The sequence below is a fragment of the Kryptolebias marmoratus genome, linkage group LG12 (genome assembly GCF_001649575.2).
Source record: "Kryptolebias marmoratus isolate JLee-2015 linkage group LG12, ASM164957v2, whole genome shotgun sequence".
In the NCBI taxonomy this organism is placed as follows: domain Eukaryota; kingdom Metazoa; phylum Chordata; class Actinopteri; order Cyprinodontiformes; family Rivulidae; genus Kryptolebias; species Kryptolebias marmoratus.
This window is the reverse complement of record NC_051441.1, coordinates 17,368,952-17,392,850: the sequence shown is the minus strand read 5'-3', so window position 1 is coordinate 17,392,850 and position 23,899 is coordinate 17,368,952. Positions and strand designations below refer to the sequence as shown.

The following is a 23,899-nucleotide window of genomic DNA, read 5'->3' as shown; positions in this document are numbered from 1 at the left end:
GGGGGGGGGGGGGGGGGGGGGGGGTGCTGACTTCTGCCCATGCATGGACTCTGTCAGCGCCGCTCCAAGCCGGTGTGTGTTTCCACTCCGTGCTACCTGTCACCCGGCGGGGACGCATACCTCTGAGCGTCGCTGGAGTTTCGTGGAGAGGGGTGTGGTCCGTGAAAGCCAAGGAGTGGCGGTGCCCCGTCGACTTCATGCCGCTTCTGTTTGTCTTAATGAGGCTGGGGAGTAAACCATTGACTCACGGCTGCAGCCTAACAGTGCGCCGTTGAAACGAGACTCTTAAAAGGCCCCAAGGTGCAAATATCAAGTGAAACACACGCACAAAAAAAAAGTGAACGCAAGTAAGTCGGTAAGAAATCATTGGATGAACGTCTCCAACTGATTAACTCTTGAGTCAGCTCAAGTCAAGATTCAGGGCAAACACAAAAAGGACTAGAAGTCGATGAATTTTACAGATACTGAGCTAAACCTGGGTGGGACTCATCCCCAACCTCGACTCTGTCTGTTTGTTAGCAAAATATCTAATGAACCTGGATGGGTTTCAATGGCACTTTCAGAAAGTAATCACTGGGTGCACATCTACAACTGATTCAAAATCTCTGCAAAACACCAAAAAATGTCCAAACTCAGTCAGTTTTGCAAATATTGAGGTAAGATTCTGCGTGGTAGTAGCTGAGAGTCATTCACAACACATACTCCGAGCACTAACAGGTCATACTAAAGAACTCAGACTAGCGCACGAGATCGTGCGTCACGTTGTTTTCAAGGTTTGACCAAAACGGCTACAACTCTGTCCTTTCTCAACATCTGATGATCTCAGTGTAAAACTCTGGCAGGTGACATGCGCTCCTTCGAGGATGGCTGGGCCTTTAATAAGTAAGGTGATCGTTCAGACTTTTTGGAGTGATGTTCTGTGGAGGGGTTATGCACAGTCAGTATCTTACCTGCAGCAGACGATCAGAGAAATTCTCGATGGAGTTAAATTAACAGCTAATCAGCTGAATCGGAGCACATTTTGGCCAAGTAAAAACAACTCAGACGTTTTATCTTGATGCAACAGAACATCGTGTATTTGTTTACATGAGCGTTAATAACGATGAACTTCAGGTGACTGTTTTAGGTCACGGCCTGTGGTCCGTTACAATCCGGGACACATGGCGGAACATGAAACGTGTCAGTCGTACCACGTCAGCGTAACTGCATGCCGCGCTGAAATCCTCGGCATAGCTTTCGCTCGAGCTGCTGCAGAACTTTTAACGTTTGTTTAAGGTGGCGAAAATCTGCTCCCAAGTAGTTTAATTAGCTGTTGGCTTAACCTAGATGAGAATTTTCCCCTGATTCTTCAAACGGAGCTAACGCAGACTGTTGTCTGCCGCAGGTAAGATACTGACTGATCGTAACAACGCCACAGAAACCCACTTTAAACAAATCTGTAATGTTCCTACAGAGTATAATTATGCAAAATATGTTATTGGCGAGGGTGGGGGGGGGACTTCAAAGTAAGTATTGCAGTTATATCATAGTAGTTAAACCTGTTAAAACATTAACTGAATGTAATTACAGGATGTTAAAGATGCAAAACAATTACACCGGAGCAAAATGTTGGTCCCCAACCTCCTGACTGCTCGGAGTCACATTCTTTCAGTGGGAGTGATGAAAGAAGTCCCTTCAGAAACTCCGACTCCAAGCAACCATTATCTCTAACCACACCTGTCATAACCTCTTCCCCCCCCCGTTTTATTTGGGCAGTGAGGTGCAGTGTGTGTGTAGTATCTGCAGGAATGTCTGTGTCACACACACACACACACACACACATTCCTTACTGCTAACGAGGAGGGGACAAGGGGGGGACACGCCCCTCCGTCCCACAATGTGTCCCCCGGCTCTTAATCCGGGTGTGGTCACCATAAATAGTTGGCTCTCGCGTTTTAGTGGCGCAGAACTCGCAGAACAAACAGCCGGAGCGCCCAAACAGGTCTGCTGGAAGTGTGTGTGTGTGTGTGTTTTTTAAGAGCTGAGAGGTGCGCTGATCAGATGAAGGAAGCTTCTTTTGTCTGTCAGTCAGTCAGTCGCGTCTTTTAATTAATACAACTCCAATCCTGAAAACAGAATAATAAGATAATGAGAACAATTTCAGAATAATGTTCTTCACTGGAGAATTGGGAAGACTTTGAATATTTCATCATCTGCATAATATTAAACGATTTCAAGAATCTGAGAAATCTCTGAGCTCAAAAATCAAAACTGAAAGTTAATACTGGATGTCTGTGATCTTGGGGCCCTCAGGGGCCCCTGCATTAAAACCAGGTCTGGTTCTGTTCTGTTCATCACTGATGGACTCAGGAACACTTCCACACATCACTGTCTGTAAACTCAGTTCACTGGACCATCCGCTGATGCTGCTTAAAGCTCTATCAGGCAGAGAAGAAGACTGAGCTCCATCCAGAGACTCTGCTGTCTCCTCTGGACCAAAGATCATTAATATGGACTTAGACAAAGTGGATCGAAATTGAAATCAAATTTGAAATTCTCTTTGGAAACCATGGAAATCATGTCCTCCATACTAAAGAGGGAACATCCAGCCTGTTATCAGCACTCAGTTCAAAACCCTGCCTCTCTGATGGTATGGGGGTGCATTAGTGCCTACGGCGTGGGCAGCTTACACATGAGGAAAGTCACTATCAATGCAGAAAAGCAAACACAGGTTTTAAAACAACATCTGCTGCCATCCAGATGACGTGTTTTCTTGGGGAAAGCTTGGCATATTTCAGCGAGACGAGGTTAAACAACAAACTGCATCTGTTACAACAACATGCCTCCCGATCATTCTCCGGGAAGAGAAAGTTTAGAAAGAAAAACACCAGTCTCACTTCAACTTTCACTCTTTCACTATTTTTTTTCCCCCACAGTGATTTAACCTCATGCGCACTAAGAAACGTGACCCGATCTGTTTTCTCCTCAGGACCCAGGTCGGTGAACTGGCCTTGGTGATCAGCCGTATGCAGAAGAGAGCCGATCAGGTGGAGAAGAACATCCTGCGAGCTGAGGAGCTGCTGAATTCGGTGAGAAGGCTTTCAGAGCACAAAACGAATGACTGTGCAGCTTTTCATTTTGAGCTGGAAGAGCAATGTGATGTTGTTTCTGGGACTCCTGTGCAGGACAAGGCAAACAATGCCAACAAGAAGCAGCTCATCCACCAGAAGGAGGCAGCAGACAACCTGGGCCAGGCCGAGGAGCTGCTGAAGGACCTGTTCATGGACGTGTCCAAAGCCAAGAAGCTGAAGCATCCGCAGGCTGGAGAGATAGAGCAAGAGTATGTTTACTTTGGAGTGTCAGACAAATTAAAGGCTGCCGTCGCCTCAAACCTGAACCGTCACATAGCTTTGGTTGTCTGTCACCACACACCATCCCGTCCACATTCCTCCGCGTCGCAGTTAAAGGAAGCTTGTGTATTTCTACTTTCAGCGTGACCAACCTGCACGATCGCTGGGTGAAGGACTGCGCCGTCTTCAGGGATCTTTATGACCAGGTCCAAGACCTGGACGTCACGCAGAAGATCGACTGGGGCCCTCTGCTCCGAGAGAAACTGGTCAGTGGAACCGCAGCGTGTCCACGAGCTTCTGATCAGCTGAAAGCTTAAACAGCCCTGTGTTGTGTGATGTTGTGACCCGCAGAACAAGTTAAAGTCCCCGGCGTACGGACCCAAACTGTCTGACGCAGAGAAACAGATCGCAGAGCACAACATTCTGCACCAGGAGATCGAGGCCTACAGCCGGCAGCTGCAGCCCAGCACCACAGCGTCGACGGTAACACCACAGTGTATGTGTGTGTGTAGACTCCACATTACCTCCCAGCTATGAGCTCTTACCGGTCTCTTCATCCTGCTTTCTTTCAGGAAGAGTACGATGCCCTCAAGGAGAAATATGCAGAACTTTTTGTGAGTTTTGTTCTTCCTTTTCATCCCCTTTGTTTGCTCTGTGCTCTAAAGGCTGCCTGCGTGTTTATGGGTGTTTTTTCCTTTTTTCAGGAAAGCTCCCAGCGCAGACGCAACAACCTGGCCTCTTTGTACGAGTACATGCAGAGCTGCAGCAAGGAGCTGGTCTACCTGTCAGGCCAGCAGGAGCGGATCCTCCAGAGAGACTGGAGCGACCTGATGGCCGACCCCTCGGGCGTCCGCATGGAGTATGAGGTGAGAAGTCATAGTGGCTTAATAAAGATTCTCCTGAGGTCTTTTATAATCATATCGGGTTTGATCAGATCTGGATGTTTTAACCTCATATAGATGCTCTTACGGTGCTCATCATTGTACAGCCACAGTGATCATGAGCTGATTTTGTCCAGCCTCCAAAATATTAAACTATTGACGCATCAGAAGGTATGGCAGCCCGTGATCATGCCCCAACTCCGTCACTGTCGGGTCATTCCAGTTCTTTAGTTCAGTCGGATGCAAAAGGCATCCAAAATGTAAGAAACCTGGATTCTAGTCCGGTGTCAAAAAAGCTGATCTGGGCTTACTGTGGTTGTTCAGTTTTCTGTGAGGTTTCTGAGCGTTAGTTCACTGCAGTGATGTGAAACGACTGAAGAATGTTTTGCTCTAAATAAGTGAAAGTAAAACGACTCGTTGTCTTTAAACCTTCAGGCGTTAATGCTGTTTAATTCAAAACTCTCACCTTTTTTTTAAATTTTAACTCTTTCTACATATTTACTTTTCATGTACAGTGAAAAAGAAAGAAAGTGGAACATTTACCCAACACTTTTGGAGAATAAAACAACATGGTACCATCTGTTTATGGTCGCAGAAACTTAAATCTGCTCCCCTGTCAGAAAAGGGTGCATCGAGCCCCAAATGAAGGAGTTTAAATGTTTTGGGTGGGGGGGGACTAACGGGCTGATTGGGACGGTGTCTGCAGTGACGCAGACGTCGTATTGAGGGACAACCTGAAAGACAAAGCGGTCAGTTTATCACCTGATCAACGCTCCAAGCTTCACCTGTGGTTATGAAGCTGTGAGTATGAGACTGAAGCCTCTAATGAGTCTCCTTCAGGGAGAAGGTGAGGAGTTCCGCTATTTGGGAGAAGCTTAGAGTCTCTGCTCCTTTGCATCAGAAGGAGCCAGATGAGATGGTTTGGGCCAAAGTCCCACTGGTAGGAGACCAACAATAACCCTCATACTGTCTGATTAGAGAGAACTGTTCATCTCTGACAAATGCGCCGCGCTCGTATGTGTTTATGTACAGAAATTCAAAACGAACGGACTGCTCGCGCATGAGCGTGAGGTCAACCAGCTCCAGGAGGAAGGAGAACGTCTGATTAAAGCCAAACACCCTGGCAGCGCGACCATCGAGGTAAGGCGTCAGAGATTGGGCTCGTGTTTGTACAGTGTTTTAAAGAAAGTGACGTTTTTTTTGTTTGTTTGTTTTTCCACCAGATACACAGAGACACTGTACAGGGGGAGTGGCAAGCCTTCCTTAACCTGTGTCTGTCGCAGGAAGCCCACCTGACCAACATCGACACGTACAAGAAGGTGAAGCCCTAACAGAACGGTCCACGGCAAGATCCTAAATCTGCTGAAGCAAATAAAGAAGCGTCTCTTTTGTTTTTGTAGTTCCAGCTGGATGCAGAGACTCTGTCCGAGTCTTTGGAGCGACTCGCTTCCAATGTGGATCCCAAGCTGCTGAACAACAAGAGCAACCCGGAGGTCCTGATAGCACTGGAGGTACGAGACATTAACAGGCAGTTTACAATTTAAAGGAAAGGTTTTAAATTCAGCTCACACTCGACAAAACAAAGAAGTGAAACAAAAAGAAAGCCAGTCTGATAGACGTGACTGTGTCCAGTTTGACGAGTTTAAGCCTTGCTGTTTTGATATCTTCATGGCTGACTTATTAAATCTACTTCCATGCAGAAGCACTAAAACACCCTTAATGCTTTTCTATTCAGATTTTTGGTCCTGCATGTCATTGTGCAGAACGTGGGTATTTTTGTCTTCTTCCACCCAGTGTGTCTCTCACTTCCATTGAATTTAAGTTTCTTTATCAAATCCCCTTGAAATGCAGAGATGGCACAGCCAAACGTCAACACACTGGAAATGAAGGGTCATTTAAGCTGTCATATCTTCTAATTCACACGTGTCAAACTCAAGGCCCGCGGGCCAGATCTGGCCCTCTGTAACATTTCATCCGGCCCCCAAGATAACGTTTAGATGTCATCAGGTCCGGCCCTCTAGTCTGGGACAGATCGAGTCTCTGATTCTTATTTTGCTTAAAAAAAACTGAGCTTAATTAGTGAAGTTTTCTCTTGACAGGAACTTAAAAGCCAACAATTTATAGTTTTAATTTCTGTATGATCAGGTTTTTGTCTGTTTTAATGTTAAAAAATTCATTTAAAAGCTGAGTGAGGCGTAAGAAATGGCTGCTAACGATGTGCTTTTTGAAGTTTGATCTAGTTGTCTGTGTTCATTAAAGTTTGTTTGCTCTAAATTCTGTATAATCTGTAACTGGGAGAAGGTAATTGATATTTCTATATGAATGATTTGACATAATACATCTAAAACCAAGGTTAATTTATGTAATTTTTAACAAATATTGATCGTGATTGGCCCTTGGCTAGGAAATTCTTCATTTTGGCCCCCTTGCGTCACTGGGTTTGACACCCCTGTTATAAATAAAACACTTTATAAACATATAAATTCACATCTGTGACCTTCAGAGTCTTCTGCAGCTCACGATTCAAGAATTTTAAAAATCAGACTTATAGTTTTTGCTTATTTGAGGCATAGTTAGTCTGTTTCTGTCCGCTTCTCATTAACTTGGCAGCCAGGGAGCGAGAAACCCAGGTGCGTGGTTACCACGGTGACCATAATGAGCCTTGCAGTAGCTTTAACGTTTCCTTTGATCCTGCCTGTCTTCGTACTTTTTGCACAGCTCATACATCAGAGTTGGTAAATTGGTAAAGTCGTCACTTTTACCTTGTTTTTAATCCCTCCCTGTCTTCATCGGCGCCGATAATAACAATAATTAGTAAGTCTAGGTTCTTTCCTCTAACTTTTCATTTCTTATTGATGGAAAGGGAGACGAGCCGGCCGTGAAAAGGAACGAGCAGCGCCTGGACGCCCTCAGGGAGCTCAGCAGCAACGTGGCGCCCCTGAAGCTGCGCCGCACCCAGCCCACCAAGCCCACCAAGGTGGTGTCCGTGTGTGACTGGCTGGAGGGAGAGGTGAGACGCTGCCTCGCCGAGGTGACAGCCGGCTCCGGGAGGTGTTCCCGCGCTCACTCAGTCCGCCGCCCTCTCCCTGTCGCAGGATGCAGTGGAACGAGACGAGACGCTGAACCTGAAGTCCATCTGTGACGATAAGAAGTGGCAGGTCGAGGACAGTAGCGGGCAGATCAGAACCCTCCCCGGGGTTTGTTTTGAGATCCCACCACCAGATGCTGAGGCCCTGGAGACGGTCAACAGGTACACAGCGTAAACCCCTCTGCTGTTTGTGATTAATTTGAAGACAAAACCCTAACTCTGACTCCTAATTCACCTGCTTCAGCCTGGACAAAAAGCTGGCAGACGTGAAGAAGCGTAGATCGGAACTGATGAACGTCTTGAAGCCCCCTGTGGAGGAGGTGGTCCAGCCTCAGAGGGCAGGTGAGACAAAAACACATTTTCAGATTGTCCTCTCAGTATCAGACCCCTCACCGTGGACGTGTTTTCTTCTTTTTGTTCCTGACCAGCCGCTATTCAAAGCTCTCCAGAAGACACCAAAGCTGCAGATTTCCTCAGTGACATAGACCGGATCAACAAGGCTTTGGACCGGAGCGAAAAAGAAGTCCTGAACAGGCTGAGAACGCCGCTGGACACCCGCAACCCCATACAAGACCTGGAGACCAGACAGCAGGACCACGAGGTGAACATCCGACCAAACAGCAGCACTGAAGCATCTTTTCTTCTATTTACCTTTATTTTATTTTTTTTTCCATGTCTGCCACGATTTTTGATTTGCTCCTCCTCCAAGTGCTGAGAAAAACCAACACAAAAAGCACAACGCTAAGATTTCTGCGGCAGGAGTAGGTTGTACAACATAGACGAAAGGTTTCCACGTAGAAAAAAATCTGATTTTGGTGAAGCACGGGTGCGGAGAGTGCTGCAGCACATGCATGTTTCACCAAATAGTTGAATTAATTTATGTAAAAATTAATAAAAACTAACTTTTTTAGTTTGTGTTCCTGTTTGACGAAGAGTACTACGCTCTGCTCCCCAGAAAAGGCGGGCCTCGCCACGACAACCAGTGACTCAGCAGATTTTAAGTCACTGGATTGTTTCCTCTTCTACAATTCCATCATGGCTGCCCCTGTAAATCCTGTATAATTTGAGGACTTGTGTCGCTATAAGCATTTTTAGACTGAGGTGTACTGAATCGAAGCTTATGCAGAATGTAGCGGTTCAGGAAATCCCAGTGCGAACAGGAAAAGGTTTCAAAATAAAGGTTTACAGATCAGCTGCGTTGGAACCTTTCCATGCTCCTTCAGAAATGTTCCTGGTTTTGAAACGCTGTTCCTGTCCCGCAGAAATCTGCTCTGACGGTCAAGAAGCTGCAGTCTGAGCAGTCCGCCATCCAAAGAGAGATGGATCCCATTCTGGCCAAGAAGCCGCTGGGTCCCACGGCGTCCACCGTGGCGCTTAAACTCAACGCTGCCGACAACAAGATCCACAACATCTACACGCTTATCGATCTTTATAACAAAAAGTAAACCCTTTTGCTCGCTAAATAAGAAAAACAGAACCTCGGATATAAGCGCCCGGCCTTTGTGGTGTGTTCGTTTTGTTCACTCTTTGTCTCCTTTCAGAGCGATAGCCTCCATGTTCCTGGAGAAGCAGATAAAAAAGGTCGACAGTGTTCTCTCGGGGTTCGAGGACAAACTTACCAAAGATGGCGTGATCCTTAATGAAGAAAACGCTCTTCAGAGTCGCACCCACAACCTACAGGTGCAGAACACCAGGTGGCCTAAAGGGGCCAAAATGTGGTTTTCCGTCCCCTTTTCTTTTTTTTTTCTAACCTTTTTCGATTATTGTCGTCAAACAGGCGATGCAAAAGGAGGCTCTCTCCAAAAAAGACGAGCTGAATAGTTTAGGCAAAGATCTGGATCTGGTGAAGCAGGCGAACGGCTCTCTGCAGCAGCACTCGGAGTTCTGTCCGGACATCCGGCGGCAGGACAGCGAGGTGAAACACCTGAAGAACCGTTACACGAGCATCAACAATCAGATCCAAGAGAGGTGAGGGCGAAAAGGAACCCCACCAGCCTTTACAGTCATGAACGTCTGTTTTATCACTTATGGTTTTCATACGTTTTGCTTCAGGCTGGCTCTTCTAAAGAAAGGAAGCAATAAAGTGAAAGAATTTGAAAGTGCCGTGCAGTCACTGGATTTCTTCCTGGTCAATTTGCCAAACAACGCGGTGGAACCTACTGATGATCTGGCAGAAATAACAGCCAAGGAGAAATCTCAGATGGTAAATGGATTTTATTGTCAGTCGCCAACTTTAAACTGTTCAAAATCTACACGAAAACACGTGAGCTCGATATTTACAGTGGCCTGCAAAAGTATTCGCCCTCCTGTATGCCTTCTGTTTCGTTGCTTTTGACCCTGGAACTTAAAAGAAATTGTTTTGAGGGTTGTAGTTTCTAATTTACATTAAAATTGCTTAATATTGTTTTATTGTGAAACAAACAAGAAATGAGACTAATTTATTCCTGAGATTTGAAACTGGGATAGAGGCTCACGTCTTTTAATCGATCCATCTTTCCTTCAACTCTGACCAGTTCCCCAGTCCCTGCTAAGGAAAAAAAAAACATCCCCGCAGCATGATGCTGCCACCACCGTGCCTCACTGTGGGGGTTCAGCTTTAGTCTCGTTAGACGCAGCACCTTCTTCCACATGTTTGGGGAGTCTGATGTCTTTTGGCGAACTCCAAATGTTGGGGCCACTCCTCCATGCAGCCCAGCTCTGTGCAGCTTGCAGTGGTCCTGCTGACCGATCCTCCGGCCTCTGCAGAGGAGCCGCTCAGCTCCTTCAGGGTGATCGTTGGCCTCCTGGTTCCTTCTCTAACGCTCCCCCTGCTCGCTCTGGGAGGTTTGGCGGACGACTCTCTTATAACCCAACCCTGATCTGTACTTTTCCACAACAGAGTTTCTTCATGCCTGTGTTGTGTGGTTTTAGCCCTTACTACTGACAGGTGCTGATTCTGGAGCCTATCAGAACAGGTGTATTCATACTGGGATGATCTGACACTTAGAGCCAACAGGTGGCTCTTATTGAAATACTTTTATGATATTTGAGGAGTCAAAGTATTGTAGGTGAATACTTCAATCTGAAGTATTCTGTGAAGGTTCATTACTTAAAATCAAACTGAAAATCTGTTCAAGCTTCAGGTCGTTGTTTTCTTTCGGCTGTTCCCTTTTCAGGGGTCGCCACAGCGGGTCGTTCTCTTCCATCTAACTCTGTCCTCTGCGTCCTCTGTCCTCTGTCCGACTTCCTCCACGTCCTCTCTAACAGCATCCGTATATCTCAGGTCGTAAGGCGACAAAATGGAAATAATAAAGGAGTTGAATACGCTTGCAGCCCGCTGTGACACCGTTTCTCCCGTGAGTTCTGCTCCTTTAAACATTGTTCTTGTTTAGAGAGTGGTGGAGGACATCCAGAAGAAGTCCGCGGGTTTAGACCAAGTTAAGGACCTGTCCAAAGATCTGCAGAGCGTTTTAAATGTGAGTTCAGACAACACGAGCTTGTGTTTATGTTTAACAGCTTCTATGAAAACGTGTATTTACTTTAGCTCTAGTGTCTCCTTCTAGCTGCTACATAACTGTATTTTGTTTCAGGAGTACGAGATTAAGTCAAACATTTACCAGGAGGCTCTGAACTACGGGGATGAAGAAGACGACGACGACGATGAGACGCCGGTTAAAACGCCACCTCTGGCTAAGGAGGTTCAGAAAATGGTGCGGTGTCAGTCGGAAGTGCTGAAAGTTTCTTTGGTCGTTTCCAGTGTTTAAAACTAATTTTGGGTTCCTCCTCTGCTACAGGAGAAAGACATACTGAACCACTTCTCTGTGGTGTCTGCTGAAAACAACCAGCGACTCAGTCAGCTAGGGACGGCCAAAAACATCATGGCGAGGGTAGGAGGACCTCACTTTAAAACTGTTAATCATTGTCAGTGCTTTATACACCGACTCATATGCTGTCTTCTCTTTTATTTGTGTGCAGAATAAAGAGAAAGTCAGTCAGGTCGTTGTCAGTCAGCAGCTTCAGCTTCAGAGCCAACAGAAGGACCTGGAGGCTTCTGACAGTCTGAAAAAGGAACTGAACGAGGAAGTGAACAGGCGGCTGGTTGCTGAGAAGGAGCTGGAAACCTTCAGTAAGAGGTTTCTGTCTCTGAAGAGCAGGCGAGGGGTGGAGCGGTTGGAGGAGAAGGAGGTGGTGCAGTACTACCGCGACCCCAAGCTGGAGATGGAGATCCAGTCGCTGAGGACTCGCATCCACGACGAAGAACTGAGGAGATCGAAAACGCAGTCGGAGATCGAAATGATCAATGAGAGGATCATATCGATCGAACTGCAGCTGAACAGAGTCGAACCTAAACTGATCACCAAAGTGTTCACTGAATACGAGAGAGACGCCCAGCTGGATAAAGAGGCGACTAAGATTAGAGAAGAGATGCAGCGGATTCGACTCGAGCTCCAGACAAGAGATTCAGAGACGATTCACGTGAAAAAAGAGATCACGGTTCTGTCGCAGCAGAAGCCAAATATCAGGGAGAAGGTTGTGAAGAAGGAAGTGGTCAGGCTGGAAAAAGATCCGGGGATGCTGAAAGCCGTCCTGACGTTCCAGGGTGATATCTCAGAGGAGGAGTTGAGGTGCAAGTCTCTGCACGACACCATTTTTATCACAAGGAGCCAGATCAACGAGCTGGAGAGAGTCATCCTCACCATCGAACCCAAGGTCGTCACCAAGGTGGTGAAACAAGTACAGCAAGATCCGGAAATGATCGATGAATCGAAGAGACTAAAAATGGCCTTGGAAGAGGAGAAGGACGAGAACGTCATCCTGCTGAAGGACCTCACCACCCTGCAGTTACGCTACGGTGAACTGGAGGAGCTCAGACCTAAAGTGGAGGTCAAGGAGATCGTCAACGAGATCTACAGAGTTGACCCTGACACCGAAGTGGAGCTGGTCCGTCTGAAGAAAGAGCTGAAGGATTCGAGCCGGAACCGCGTCAACATAGAGAAAGAGATTAGCACCGTGATGACAACGCTGACCACCCTGCGCAGTCAGAAGCCCAAAGTGGAGTACAAGGAGGTGACCCAAGAGGTGATCAAAGAAGAGAAAAGCCCAGAGGTCACGAGGGAGTTACAAAGGCTGTCCAACCAAGTCTCCCGCCTGCAAGTCAACTACGACACGACCCTAGAGCTGCTAATCCGCCTCCGTAAGGAAAGAGACGAGCTGAAAGCCGAGAAATCTAAAGTGGAGACAAACCTCGTGACAAAAGAGGTTATCATATACGAGAACGATCCTCTCCTGGAGAAAGAAGCTGACAGGCTTCGGAGGAACGTCAGAGAGGAGATTCACCAACGCCGCAGTGTGGAGGAATGTCTCTTTGAGCTGCAGAACCAGTACATTACCCTCGAGAGGCAGAAGCCAGAGGAGAAGATCGTGACGCAGGAAGTGATCCGCCTCCAGAAGGACCCCAAGCAGATGCAGGAGCACGAAAAGTTAAACAGGAACCTGGACGATGAAATGAAGGCCCGTAGGAAGCTGGAGCTGGAGGTCAGGCAGCTGAGGGTGAGGATCGAGGAAAAGGAGAGAAGCCTGGCCGAGATGGACGAACGCCAGAGGAAGATCCAAGTGGAATCTGAGCTGAGGCAGATCAAAACGCGCATTTTCGAGCTGGAGAACGCGCCGCCGCCCGTTGAAGAAAGGATCGTCATCGAGGAGGTCCTGAAAGTGGAGCGGGACGCTAAGCTGGAAAAACTCACCGACGGCATACGCGGCGACTTGGAGACCGAGAGCACCAACATCAGCCGCCTCGAGAGAGAAATCCGAAACCTCCGCGTCAAGCTGGAAATCCTTCAAAGGGAGAAGTCGATTGAGAAGGTTGTTTACAGAGAAGTCGTTCGTGTAGAGAAAGACCCAGCGGTGGAGGCTGAGAGGGACCGTCTCAGAGAGTTACTGGCGCAGGAGAGAAACCTCCGGCAGGTGCAGGAAGACAGCAACCAGAAGATTACCATCCAGATCAAGCACCTGCAGACCTCGAAGTCTGTGACGTCTCAAGAGGAGACGATTCTCATCTCCCAAAGAGATATTCTGCTAAGAGAGAAGGAGGACCTCCTCAAACAGCACAGGTCGCTGGATTCAGAAAGACAAAACATTAGCATAACCTTCCAGCAGCAGTCCAAGCTGATGAGCGAGAGGAACCAGCTGGCACGCCAGAGAAGTCTCAAAACAAGCTCCGAGATACAGCGGCTGGAGAGAGAGATCCTGCATGAGAAGGACAAAATACACCAGAGAGACACGCTCATCGCCGAGCTGATGAACGGCATCCAGAAAGAGGACCATTCTGAAACTCACACCCGAGAAACGAACCTCTCCACGAAGATCACCATCCTGGACCCGGACACCGGCAAAGACCTGTCTCCCTACGATGCTTACGTGCAGGGGGTGATCGATCGAAACCACTACCTGCAGCTGTCACGGCTGGAGTGCGACTGGGAGGAGATCACCTCCACCGGCCGGGAAGGGGACACCACAATTCTGCAGGACCGGAAAAGCGGGAAGCAGTACTCGGTCAAGGACGCACTGAAGGAGGGGCGGCTGACTGAGTACGACGTGAGCCGCTACAGGGAGGGGAAAATGTCCATTTCGGAGTTTGCCCTCCTTGTCGCAGGGGAAAGAGAGAAGCCGTACATTCCCCCGATAACGCCGAAATCTCCCGCCATAACCATCCCGAGCTCTCCCCTGAACTCCATGCCTTCGCCTCTGAGGTCTTCCTACAACAGCCTGAACACTCGCCTCAGTGGCAGTTCGAGCAACCTCCTCACCTCATCGGGCGACGAAAACTTCCCAATCTCCGGCGTCTTCGACACCACCACCGAAAGCCGCATGTCTGTGAGAAGCGCTCTCACCCGCAAACTCATTGACGCCGAAACAGCTCTGAAACTGTTGGAGGCCCAAGCAGCCTCGGGGGGGATCGTCGACCTCAGCAAAAAGGACAAGCTGTCCGTCCACAAAGCGTCCGAGTGCGGCCTGATCGACTCGGGCCACATGTACAAGCTGCTGAACGCCCAGAAGGCCTTCACGGGAGTCGAGGATCCAATGACAAAAGAGCGTCTTGCCGTGGGACAGGCAGCACAGAAAGGGTACATTACCCCCGAAAATGCCAAGCGGTACATGGAGGCGCAGTACCTGACCGGTGGCTTGGTGGATCCTAATAAAGCCGGGCGCCTAACCGTCGACGAGGCCCTCGCCGCCAAACTGATCGACAGCACGGCCGCAGACGAGCTGAAGGACGAGGCCTCCCACACGAAAGCGCTGGTTGACCCGATCACTAAAGAGAAGATAACCTACAAGGAGGCAATGGATCGGTGCCGGAAAGACGCCACCACAGGGCTCCTGCTGCTTCCCGTGGCCTCCACTAACTCCAACGCTCCGTCCTACTCCAACTTCCGCTTCTAGGAACAGGTTCAGATGTTTGTTTGGCTACAAAACGTACTAAACTGTGGGAGGTGGGAGCAGAAAGAGCAGCTTCAGATACATTTGAAAGAAAGAAAGACGTTTTGGTGAAAATTATCCATTAATCTACTTTTTCGTAATAACGTTTTTTTGGTTTGCTGTATAAAAAAAAATAACAACAAAAAAAAAGTGGGGTAATTTTTGTCTGTTTCCTGTGTTAGCCATGTGAAGATGAATTATTCAAGTGTCAAATAAACTCCATAGGTTTTACATTATGTTTCTTTGCCCCGTTATTTACAATTTTTTATACATTTAAACACGTAAGCACTCCTACACCCGGGGAAAGCCTTCCTAGAAGAGTGGGCCAGAATATTCGACCCTATGGATGGGAGGTCACTCAAGTTCATGTGTGTGAAGAGAGCCGAGTGAATACTTTTGGCAATATAGTGCAGCCTTTTCCACATAAACCCCATTTCAGAAGTTCCTAACTATCCCTTAATATCAGATTTTTATTCATTTTTTAGTCATTTGCCACGAAGACAAGACTCCACAACCATTTTTTTAGTTTTTTGATCCGTCCTCCATGGTCACCAGCATCCTTATAATTGTGGCAAAGGCTGAAACATCAGTCAGTAATCAGCCTCAGCGCACATTAACCTATCTAAAAGAAAAAAAGGTAAATGGTCGACCTCTTGAACCTCGTCCCACTGCGGTTGACACTGTAAACACCCCGTTCAGCCTCACGGAGACAGTCCTGTTGTTGATGTCAATACGAAGGACGTCCGAGATGCATTTCCAGGAAGAAATCGCTCCATACAGCCGTACATCACCAGCACTTATCTGGAGGTAAGGAAAAAAAAAAACTCAAGGCGAGTCATATGCTTAGAAACAATGGATTAAGGGTACAGATTAAACATGACTCACATGCATGTAGCGTGTTTATTAAACAGGACAGACTGCCTGACATGAAACGTTACAACCTCTAGTAAAGTAGTTCACTCCTGGTAATCCTGCATTTAAAAAAAAGAGGTTTATTTTATTGATAGAGGTGAAAGAAGTGTGTAAAAGAGCCCTGATGTGGGGATGTGCAGCCTTCGTGTTGGGACGTCTGGCTGTCAGATTATTGCTGACTGGAAGGACTTTGTGGGATTATTGCGCGTGAGCCTGTCTGGAGGCTGAAGTGACCCCAGACTGCGTCCAGAGGGGCATTGAAGGATCTAATCTGATGGGTCACCTCACATCAGCTAGATGACGAACACAGCTTTGATGGGTTTGGACACGTTTGTTTTTCAGACAACACAGCGGCTGAAATCATATTTTTTTGTTTCTTTGTTTGATAGTGGCGTACTGATGGCCCGTCTCCCCAGTAAATGGCCCGGAGTGCAACAGCAGCTCATTCAGCACACAGATGGCACATTAGCTTGGACTGAACATTATTCCTGAGTGACGTACTGTATGTGAGCGTGAACTCCCCCCTTTTGTTTTGCCTGGTTGTTGTTGTGATTGGCACACAGCAGCAAACCATTAAATTGAGCATCTGTACTTTTGTTTCCCTTGAATGACGACGACAGCGCTTCCTAGGCCAAACAGTTATTGTGCCAACACCATATTAGCTGTTTTTTGTTTTTTTTAAAGCACTCTGATTCAGTCAACTCGATTCTGAGTGCTCACTTTTTGAAATAAATATAGCAGAGTCAATTTTTTAGTCATGGAAAGAGATTGTTGTCACTTTATATGCGCACAAAAAAGAACCAGAAATCAGAAAATCAGTAGGATTCACAGATTCTTTAGCATTACAAGACAATAACCACTGAAACAGAAATACTCTGGAATGGTCACTGACTGCACTAGACGAGATCTGAGCCGCCATCTTGCTGGGTGCTACGCCTAAATTGTTCAGATGTCCAAACATTAACATCTTGTGCATGCTGTATGGTATATCATCTGTTCCAAAAATACATAGAAATTCCCTTTATTTTACTTAAATAAACATATTATTGCCTACAGTTAAAAACAGGAAGTGAGTTTTCTGTAATGAGCCTCCCACTAAGCCTGGTCGAACATTAGTAGCAGCAAAACACAAACCCAGTTAACTCAGCCTCGGCTTTGTTGAGTTCAAAGACGTTCATGAACCTTCAGCACCTCTTATTAAAAGATTTAGGTAAATGTATGTATACTTTTGAGCCGGTATGTAGAATTTTCACCCTGTGTGGTTTCGAGAAAATTCACAAGAAATACAATCTTCTGCACCCAAGTCTTGTTTTTTTTTTTTTTAATCATTGAAGCTCTGTTATAAAATCCTTCCACCTTGGAATAAGAACGGTTCAAATAACCCATGGGTGTATGCAAACGTTTAAAAAAAAAGGTGGGTAAATCAAACAAAAGTCCAAGTGTATTAATGAAAAAACATTTCTGATTACGCCTAAATGCAGCAAATTCAAATAGACTCGAACGCATCATAAGACCCCCTCAGCAGCACTTTTACTGTTTCACAGTCACACAAAGTTTAATGTTTAATACCTCATGTAAACCAGACATGAACTCTGTTGTTTTTATGACATGTAAAAACCCAGACCTAACCACCGACTTCTTCTTGTGCTTCTTTATGACTCCTTGACCTTTTTATTCTTTTGCAGATACTGGAGTTGTTTTTTTTTTGTTTTGTTTTTTGAGTTGACCATTGTCCGTCCAAGTTTGTCCTTCAGAGGAGCCGGAGCAGCTCGCTGTGCCACATTAATGGATTAAAACCTGAGTCACGGCTTAAAGCTCCATTCAAGAGGTGTAAGACGAATGAAGCTGACAGTCAAACAAAATGTTCTAGAAATTCCAAAAGATAAGTAAAGACGCAGCTTTTCTTGAAGGAATGTGTGTCTCCTGCTGCCTTTGGTGCCAGACTCTGAGACTAAGATCATCTCATGTTGAGATATGAGTTGTAGTATTTTAGGTGAAACCCTGAAGATACTCGGGGTGTGTATTGTGAATGACTGTCAGCTACTACCACATCAAATATGAACTCAACATCTGTAAAAGTTCTTTGCGGTATAGGTGTTTTTCTGTTTCACTGAAGTCCGTCCAGTGCTTAGTTAGATATTTTGCTAACAGACAAACAGGGTTGATTCTAATTGTTAACGGCAAAGTTTTAAACACAAGTGTTTATAAATTGGTGATCAGTCTCAGCTACTACCACACTCCACATCTGTAAAACTGACTGATTTGTAGCCGTTTTTTGTATTTTCTAAGTTTGGTTGGCTGTGGCGGCCATCTTGAATTGGGTTGTCCAAAAGTTAAACGGTTATAGATGTACGTCCAATGATTACTTTCTGGAAGTGTCCGGTGAGTCCTGAGATATTGTGCTAACAGTAGAGAGAAACGAACACACAGACAAGAACAATATTGGTCTTTTGGGTTCTGTAGCAGCTGAAGGTGAGGTAAAAAAAATCTATCATTTGATCAGTTTGGGCAAAAAGAAAAGTGGTGCATTTGATCGAACAAAAGCAAGTCAAGAGGCCAACTTTCCATCTTTAAAAACAAAAACAGTATAAAACATTTTATTGACATTGTGTTACGACAACAGAAACAAACTCATGGGAACAACTTCACCAAGTCTGGCTTTCGCCAACTGAAAATTGCAGGCCGGAGTCGGGTCGGTGGCTCTGCAGGCTCACTGACGAGCAGCTCTAAATCCTCCGATGTTTACCACAGCTAAAGCCCCCCCCCCCGCAGAGGAGCTGGACGAGCTGTTACCGAGCGGCTAAAGCCTGACGACGGCTGACGTCAGCTCACGGCGTGTGGGAAGCACTGGAAGGTGTTAAGCGGGAAACAGCTTACTGCGCAGCCAGAGGTCTAAATGCAAGTTCAACACACCACTTTCCACTTCTTACACAAGGGTACACATTAAACACGTTTACGGTATGGGCTATTACATTCTTGTTTACTGAGCAAAAAAAAAAAAAGTTTCACACGGGGTCAAAGAGATCTGAGAGAAAAGTCCGATAAACGAGGAATGTGTCGTTTCGAAAGTCATACATCGACCTGCTCATCTGTCTTTGCGAGCGGCAGGGTCAGGGGATGCTGCGGGAAGCGGATGGCCTCGCTGTTGCGGCGCATGTAGGCGTGGCCGCTGATGGGGTACCACATCTCGGTGAAGGTGAGGTTGGCCACGGTGATGGCGCAGCGGCCCAGCACCTTGAAGCCCGACTTGCGGTAGAAGGGGACGAGGAAGTCCTCGCACATGAGCACGGCCCGGCGCACGTTGGGCAGGCAGCGCAGGTACTGCAGGTAGCGCCACATCAGGATGGGGCCCTTGCCCTGCTGCCTGAAGGTGCGGTGGACGGCCAGGACGTGGATGTGGGCGGTGGAGCCGCAGGGCTTGTGGAGGGTCAGCGCATCCTGGGTGGGAGGAAAACAAACAAACAAACAAACAAACAAAAACAAAAGAGGGATTTGAACTTTCAAGCTTTAACTGACCGAAGCTCCAGCGTACATCGGCTGTCCTCTAAGAGAACCAAAATGAAAAGAAACGTTAAAGCTGCTGCCGGTGGCTCGTTAGGGTCACCATGGTAACCACACACCTGTGTCTCTCAAACTACAGAGAGACAAACAGGAAGGCAGAGTAGAAAGTAAACCTCGCTGTTCGAAAAAAACCTCCTGAACCGTAAGTGGCAGAAGTCTTTTATTGTCACACGTGTCGGTTTTGATGCGTTTGCGAGGGAAAAGTCTGAGTTTCGATAAAGCTGAAGCCAAGGACAGTTTGGATGTGCGCTCTCCTAGGGGATCTGAGAGAAAACTAAGTCCTGTAGCAGCAAGAGACACATCGGGAGAAAGAGGACATGGTCTATATTTTGATCTATAAACTGTTTAAGAAGTATAAAGTATGTGGGAGTAGAGACAGCCGAAGACTTTGAAAAGTTTAGACAGCTCAGTGACATGATCACACTTTAAAATGAACCTTCAGTGGTATAAAAATCTTTCAAAGTCCCAAACTTTGAGTGTGTAAAAACTATGAAAGATATCAAAATGCCAGTTTAGTTTTATAAGGTCCAGGATTTTGTGACCCGTTTAAACTTTGATGTTTCTTTGGTTATATATTTGTAAATTTCATCTATGTCATACAGTATACCGCTACCAAAAGTCAGAGCACACGATTCCAGATGAGCCACACATTTCGATGAATACAAAGCTGTGGGATGAGTAGCAAAGAAAGAAGAAGTGATGGAATCGACTTCATGGATTGACAGCCTGGTGTCTCACCGTGGTCAGCCTGTCCTGGTCCCACAGAGACCCGATGATGAAAGCCACCAGCCGGCCCTCCTCGAACCAGCCCATGGAGAACTCCGGACACAGTGTGAGGAAGTGACGCACTTCGTCCAGGTGCAGGGGACACTCGCCTGACACCGAGATAAAAGCTGGAGGAGACAAGAGGAGCAGCAGAAGAAAGACGAGTCACGACCTGGCACTCATTTTACACACCTCTGAGCAGAACAAGCATCCGCTAGGATTCGTGTTGATGTTTTATTCGAGCTGTAATCAGCAGATTTGCCTCAGCGCCTGACCTCTGACCTGCCACACTTACCCTCCCTCTCGATTTCGAAGACGCTGATGGCGTCCTGCGTGTTGAGCGGCCGCACCTCGCTTGCAGGAAGCGTGTGTCTCCGCTGGATCCCAGGCGAAACTGAAGGTGGAGTCTGCATTGGTTTGATGAAAGGCTGGGAGCCCACTATAGACATCATACGAAACTCTTCTCTCTAACCCCTAAATTAAAAAAAATAAGAAAAGGAAAAAAAAAAAAAAAGAAGCAATCCTGGTGCGTCTTCCGTCCCCGGCTCAGCAGGACCACGTCTGTGGGGCTCCTGCAGGGAGAACAGGATGGATCTGTGTCTGTATTTATGGAGCCGCTCTGATTTACAGGCTCATTTGCATTTGAATTCCTTATGGTACGCCCTGCAATTAACAGTGATTGGTTGTTGTCACTAAAACCAACAAAATGGACGATAATTAACATCTAAAACCAACAACAACTCCCTGCCTATTTATAGCAGCTTTGTGGCAAAACGTTGAACACCACAATTAAGGCTCTCACGTTGAACACAGCATTGTATTTCCTTCAAACATGAGGAGAAAAGACAAACATCGCCTCATAATAACTTCCCCAGAGCTGCAGGCACGCGGACACTTACCACAGAGAGCGTGGACGAGTCTCAGAGAAGGTTTAAACTGACTCTGCGTCTCTGCTGCTCTTAGGGACCGATTATTACTATGAGTCACATGAGAAAGGATTAACACAAGTTGTTCCCGTAACTAGTCGCATCAGACACTTTATCTCCCAACTGACACACTCACTTCCTGTCCGAGGGGGCACAGAGAAGGTAATCCAGTCTGAACATGATACTCCAGGCAGCATCTTCTGCTGTGGAACGCCACAAAGAGAAAATGTGTGATACATTAGGCTGACAAACACATCTTTTTATTGTCTGCCACATAAAGTGAACATGTTTAAACAGCCTTTCTTAGCCTTCAGATATCCAGGTACTAACTCTGCTGCTTGTGTGGGGTCACGTGAGTTCAGCAGGAGGTCCCACGTCGATGCTCGGTGCAGTGAAATCAAACACACTTCTTTGTTTCTTTTGCTTTACCTGGAGGAAACAAACATGTAGAGAATGTTAGAAAAAAAGAAGAAAAACAAGGAAACTAAAGATGACCATCTCAACACTTCTTAGTGTTGCTTTTTTATATTTATTCACTTTTTCAGCCATCATGTAGTGAAAGTACTAATCCAATTACTTGTTAAAGCTCTGCATAAAAAAACTGACTAAAAGCACCAACCTACTGGCAGCAAAAAGTAACCAGGATAAAAAAATAAAAGCACTAAGAACCCTGTTGCTTCGTGGGTTGTAGTAGGTGGTTTGGTAGCAGTTTTCATCAGCAGTGGTTGAAATGGAGCCGTCAAAAAAGAGAAAAACCTCTCATATCTGGGATATACATACAGTATTTGTAATATTTAGAACCAGAACTAGAACTCCCAGGAAGAGATGATTTTCAACAACTTCTGTTTTTTAGGAAGCAGGTTTTTAAGAGTCTGCCCCAACAATCACTCAATTCCCAATACACTAAAGTACAACATATCTTCATTGTCAAAAAAGTCCATGACATAAAAGAAAACCCAACACAACCACTGATGGTCAAGGATTAGATCATTTTAATAATTAAATATGATTTAATTGATTCTCCTGTTACTAAACATGAGTTTGATGAAAACTTAAATAAAGTGTCCAATGAAAACTTCCCCGATAACACTTTGATGCACATTTTATTTTGAAAGTTTGATCCTGTGGCAACAAAAGTCAGGCTGGGGCCCCAAGGAGAGTTTTATTTAGGGCCCACCTCAGTTCAGACCTTTGTTCACTCTCAACACAATCTTTGTAACAACTTTTTATATTAAACATGTTTCATCATCACCTGCTGCTGAATACACACTGACTATAATGTACTCGCTGGTACTTAAATAAAATGTTTTTATTTGTATGGAAAGCATTATGTTGCCTCATCTATATGGAAAAAGAAAGTTAAATTGTGTGCACTTTTAAAATATGTCTGCAAGTCTGTATCATTACTTTCAATGACCCACACTTTTCTGCTTACATCGAGACAGAAAAAGGTCAAAAGGAGGAGTTTTATCATCCGAAACACAAGGAGTTTAGATTTAATTTGGTGGGAGATAAAATCACAGTTAAAGCTGAAAATGTCCTGCTGTGCTTCCACTTTTTGAAAGATAAAGAGCAGGAATTCCAAGTTTATTTGAAGACAGCATAAAACCATGACCTGATGGATTCTCTCAACATTAAAGACTTTATATAAATCCAGCTGCTTTTCACAACAAACAACAAAACGGACCTGGATCAGGTTTATTCTTCTCATCAGATCAGGTTTTTATTCCTAAAGAAACATATTTCAAATATTTAGCCTCACAAATTCACTCTGTCCTTTAAAACGTGTGGTCAGGAGTCAGTTCTTCTCATCATTTAGGTTAGTTTTCCCGGTCTGATCTCTTCTTCTTCACGTCTTTTGACGCGTTCCAGCGTCTTGCTGCAGTTCCTGCAGGTCAGTGCGCTGATGTCCACGAGAGAATCGACCATTAGCGACACAAAGCATCAAAACAGAGGTTTGACTGTGGAGCTCAGCAGCTGACAGAAAACGTCTGTATGAACACATGAACACACAGTGTGAACACCTGAAACAGGTGCAGCCGCTGCTGTAGGTCACCTGATGTTGACTTGATTATCAGAGCAGGACCTTCATCAAAACATCTCTGCCTCTGATCTTTTTAAATAATTCTACACAACTTTCTGTGGCAACACATGCAGACAGTGAAGGGACCTCACGGTGCATTCAAGTACAACCTGTAACATCGATAATCCACTCTGAAACAGCAGAGAAAACTGAAGGTTAAACCACCCGTTTAGGTTGACATCCACAGTTTTCAGTCTCACAGCTGTATTTTGTTTTCATTCCTGATAAAATATTAAAAAAACATCAGTAAGGTCTGTTTCTGTTCCTGTTTCTGATGATGGCGTCTCCTAATCTGCTGCAGGACAGCAGGGATCATCTGACTGGAACCGGATTATAATCTGGATCTGATATGGACTGAAATGATTTGGACTTTTGGATTAGAAACATTAACAATATNAAAGTTTTTCCTTCAAACCAAACAAGAAAGGATCCTGGTTCCTCTGAGAACAGCCTGGTTCTAATGTTCTTGGTTTAGTCTTAGTGCTGATGAGGGTCTCAGTCTCTCAGGTTGATGTCTTGGGCAGCGCATACGCACACACGCACGCGCTGACGTCAGACGTAAAGAAGACAGCAGAGCCGTTCTGACGCCTCACTTCACCTGGACTCGGACCGGTGTGGACTGCTTCTACTCGGAGAAAAGACTCGCTGAAAAAAAAGGACTCGAGAAGCTCATCTGTGACCTGATCTTCACCTGGGGAGTACCTGTGGCCTGCATGGCCCTCGGAGGTCAGACAACTTCCTGCTGCTTTCAGATTGGTTAGAGGAGTAACATCCTGCAGAAACCTGACAAATATGCTTTAAAACACATTAATTACTGGGGAAAAAACGAGCGGCACTTTTAATTTATATTTAATTTATTTATATTGTGTCATTTAGGGTCGTTAGAAAAAACTAATTGT

General features: G+C 45.9%; 2 protein-coding genes across 3 annotated transcripts in view; one reads left to right on the top strand and one right to left on the bottom strand.

Moving 5' to 3' along the window:
• evplb (envoplakin b) overlaps positions 1-14,986 on the top strand; it is a 15,607-nt gene extending 621 nt beyond the window's left edge. Inside the window, exons 2-22 of the mRNA XM_017416589.3 lie at positions 2,969-3,068; positions 3,165-3,319; positions 3,472-3,595; positions 3,681-3,812; positions 3,902-3,943; positions 4,034-4,195; positions 5,243-5,350; positions 5,434-5,529; positions 5,611-5,721; positions 7,074-7,220; positions 7,306-7,460; positions 7,543-7,640; positions 7,727-7,899; positions 8,561-8,739; positions 8,840-8,978; positions 9,076-9,266; positions 9,351-9,501; positions 10,670-10,753; positions 10,868-10,987; positions 11,072-11,164; positions 11,253-14,986. Of these exons, the coding sequence (XP_017272078.1) occupies positions 2,969-3,068; positions 3,165-3,319; positions 3,472-3,595; positions 3,681-3,812; positions 3,902-3,943; positions 4,034-4,195; positions 5,243-5,350; positions 5,434-5,529; positions 5,611-5,721; positions 7,074-7,220; positions 7,306-7,460; positions 7,543-7,640; positions 7,727-7,899; positions 8,561-8,739; positions 8,840-8,978; positions 9,076-9,266; positions 9,351-9,501; positions 10,670-10,753; positions 10,868-10,987; positions 11,072-11,164; positions 11,253-14,717 (6,025 nt within the window). The 3' untranslated portion in view covers positions 14,718-14,986. The remainder of the gene's footprint in view (positions 1-2,968; positions 3,069-3,164; positions 3,320-3,471; positions 3,596-3,680; positions 3,813-3,901; positions 3,944-4,033; positions 4,196-5,242; positions 5,351-5,433; positions 5,530-5,610; positions 5,722-7,073; positions 7,221-7,305; positions 7,461-7,542; positions 7,641-7,726; positions 7,900-8,560; positions 8,740-8,839; positions 8,979-9,075; positions 9,267-9,350; positions 9,502-10,669; positions 10,754-10,867; positions 10,988-11,071; positions 11,165-11,252) is intronic.
• A 3,164-nt stretch (positions 14,987-18,150) lies between these two features.
• Positions 18,151-21,309, bottom strand: LOC108236158 (serotonin N-acetyltransferase). 2 transcript variants are annotated; one of them, XM_025006037.2, is made up of 4 exons: positions 20,891-20,928; positions 20,287-20,563; positions 19,965-20,119; positions 18,151-19,103 (listed from the first exon to the last, which is right to left on the bottom strand). In XM_025006037.2, the coding sequence occupies exons 2-4, from the start codon at positions 20,441-20,443 to the stop codon at positions 18,735-18,737; spliced, it is 681 nt and encodes a 226-aa protein (XP_024861805.1). In that variant the 5' UTR covers positions 20,444-20,563; positions 20,891-20,928; the 3' UTR covers positions 18,151-18,734. The 2 variants fall into 2 exon arrangements, with proteins under 2 accessions (XP_024861805.1, XP_037834459.1); XM_037978531.1 differs by having other exon boundaries at positions 20,287-21,309.
• Positions 21,310-23,899: the final 2,590 nt, after the last annotated feature.

What these genes read in the sequence shown, in the direction of transcription:
- LOC108236158 (XM_037978531.1), bottom strand. Translation starts at nt 20,443, where the DNA reads ATGATGTCTATAGTGGGCTCCCAGCCTTTCATCAAACCAATGCAGACT. An exon ending in CTTCGAAATCGAGAGGGAGG is followed by an intron (nt 20,120 to 20,286) that starts GTAAGTGTGGCA and finishes TGTCTCCTCCAG; the next exon opens with CTTTTATCTCGGTGTCAGGC. An exon ending in ACCAGGACAGGCTGACCACG is followed by an intron (nt 19,104 to 19,964) that starts GTGAGACACCAG and finishes CCTCCCACCCAG; the next exon opens with GATGCGCTGACCCTCCACAA.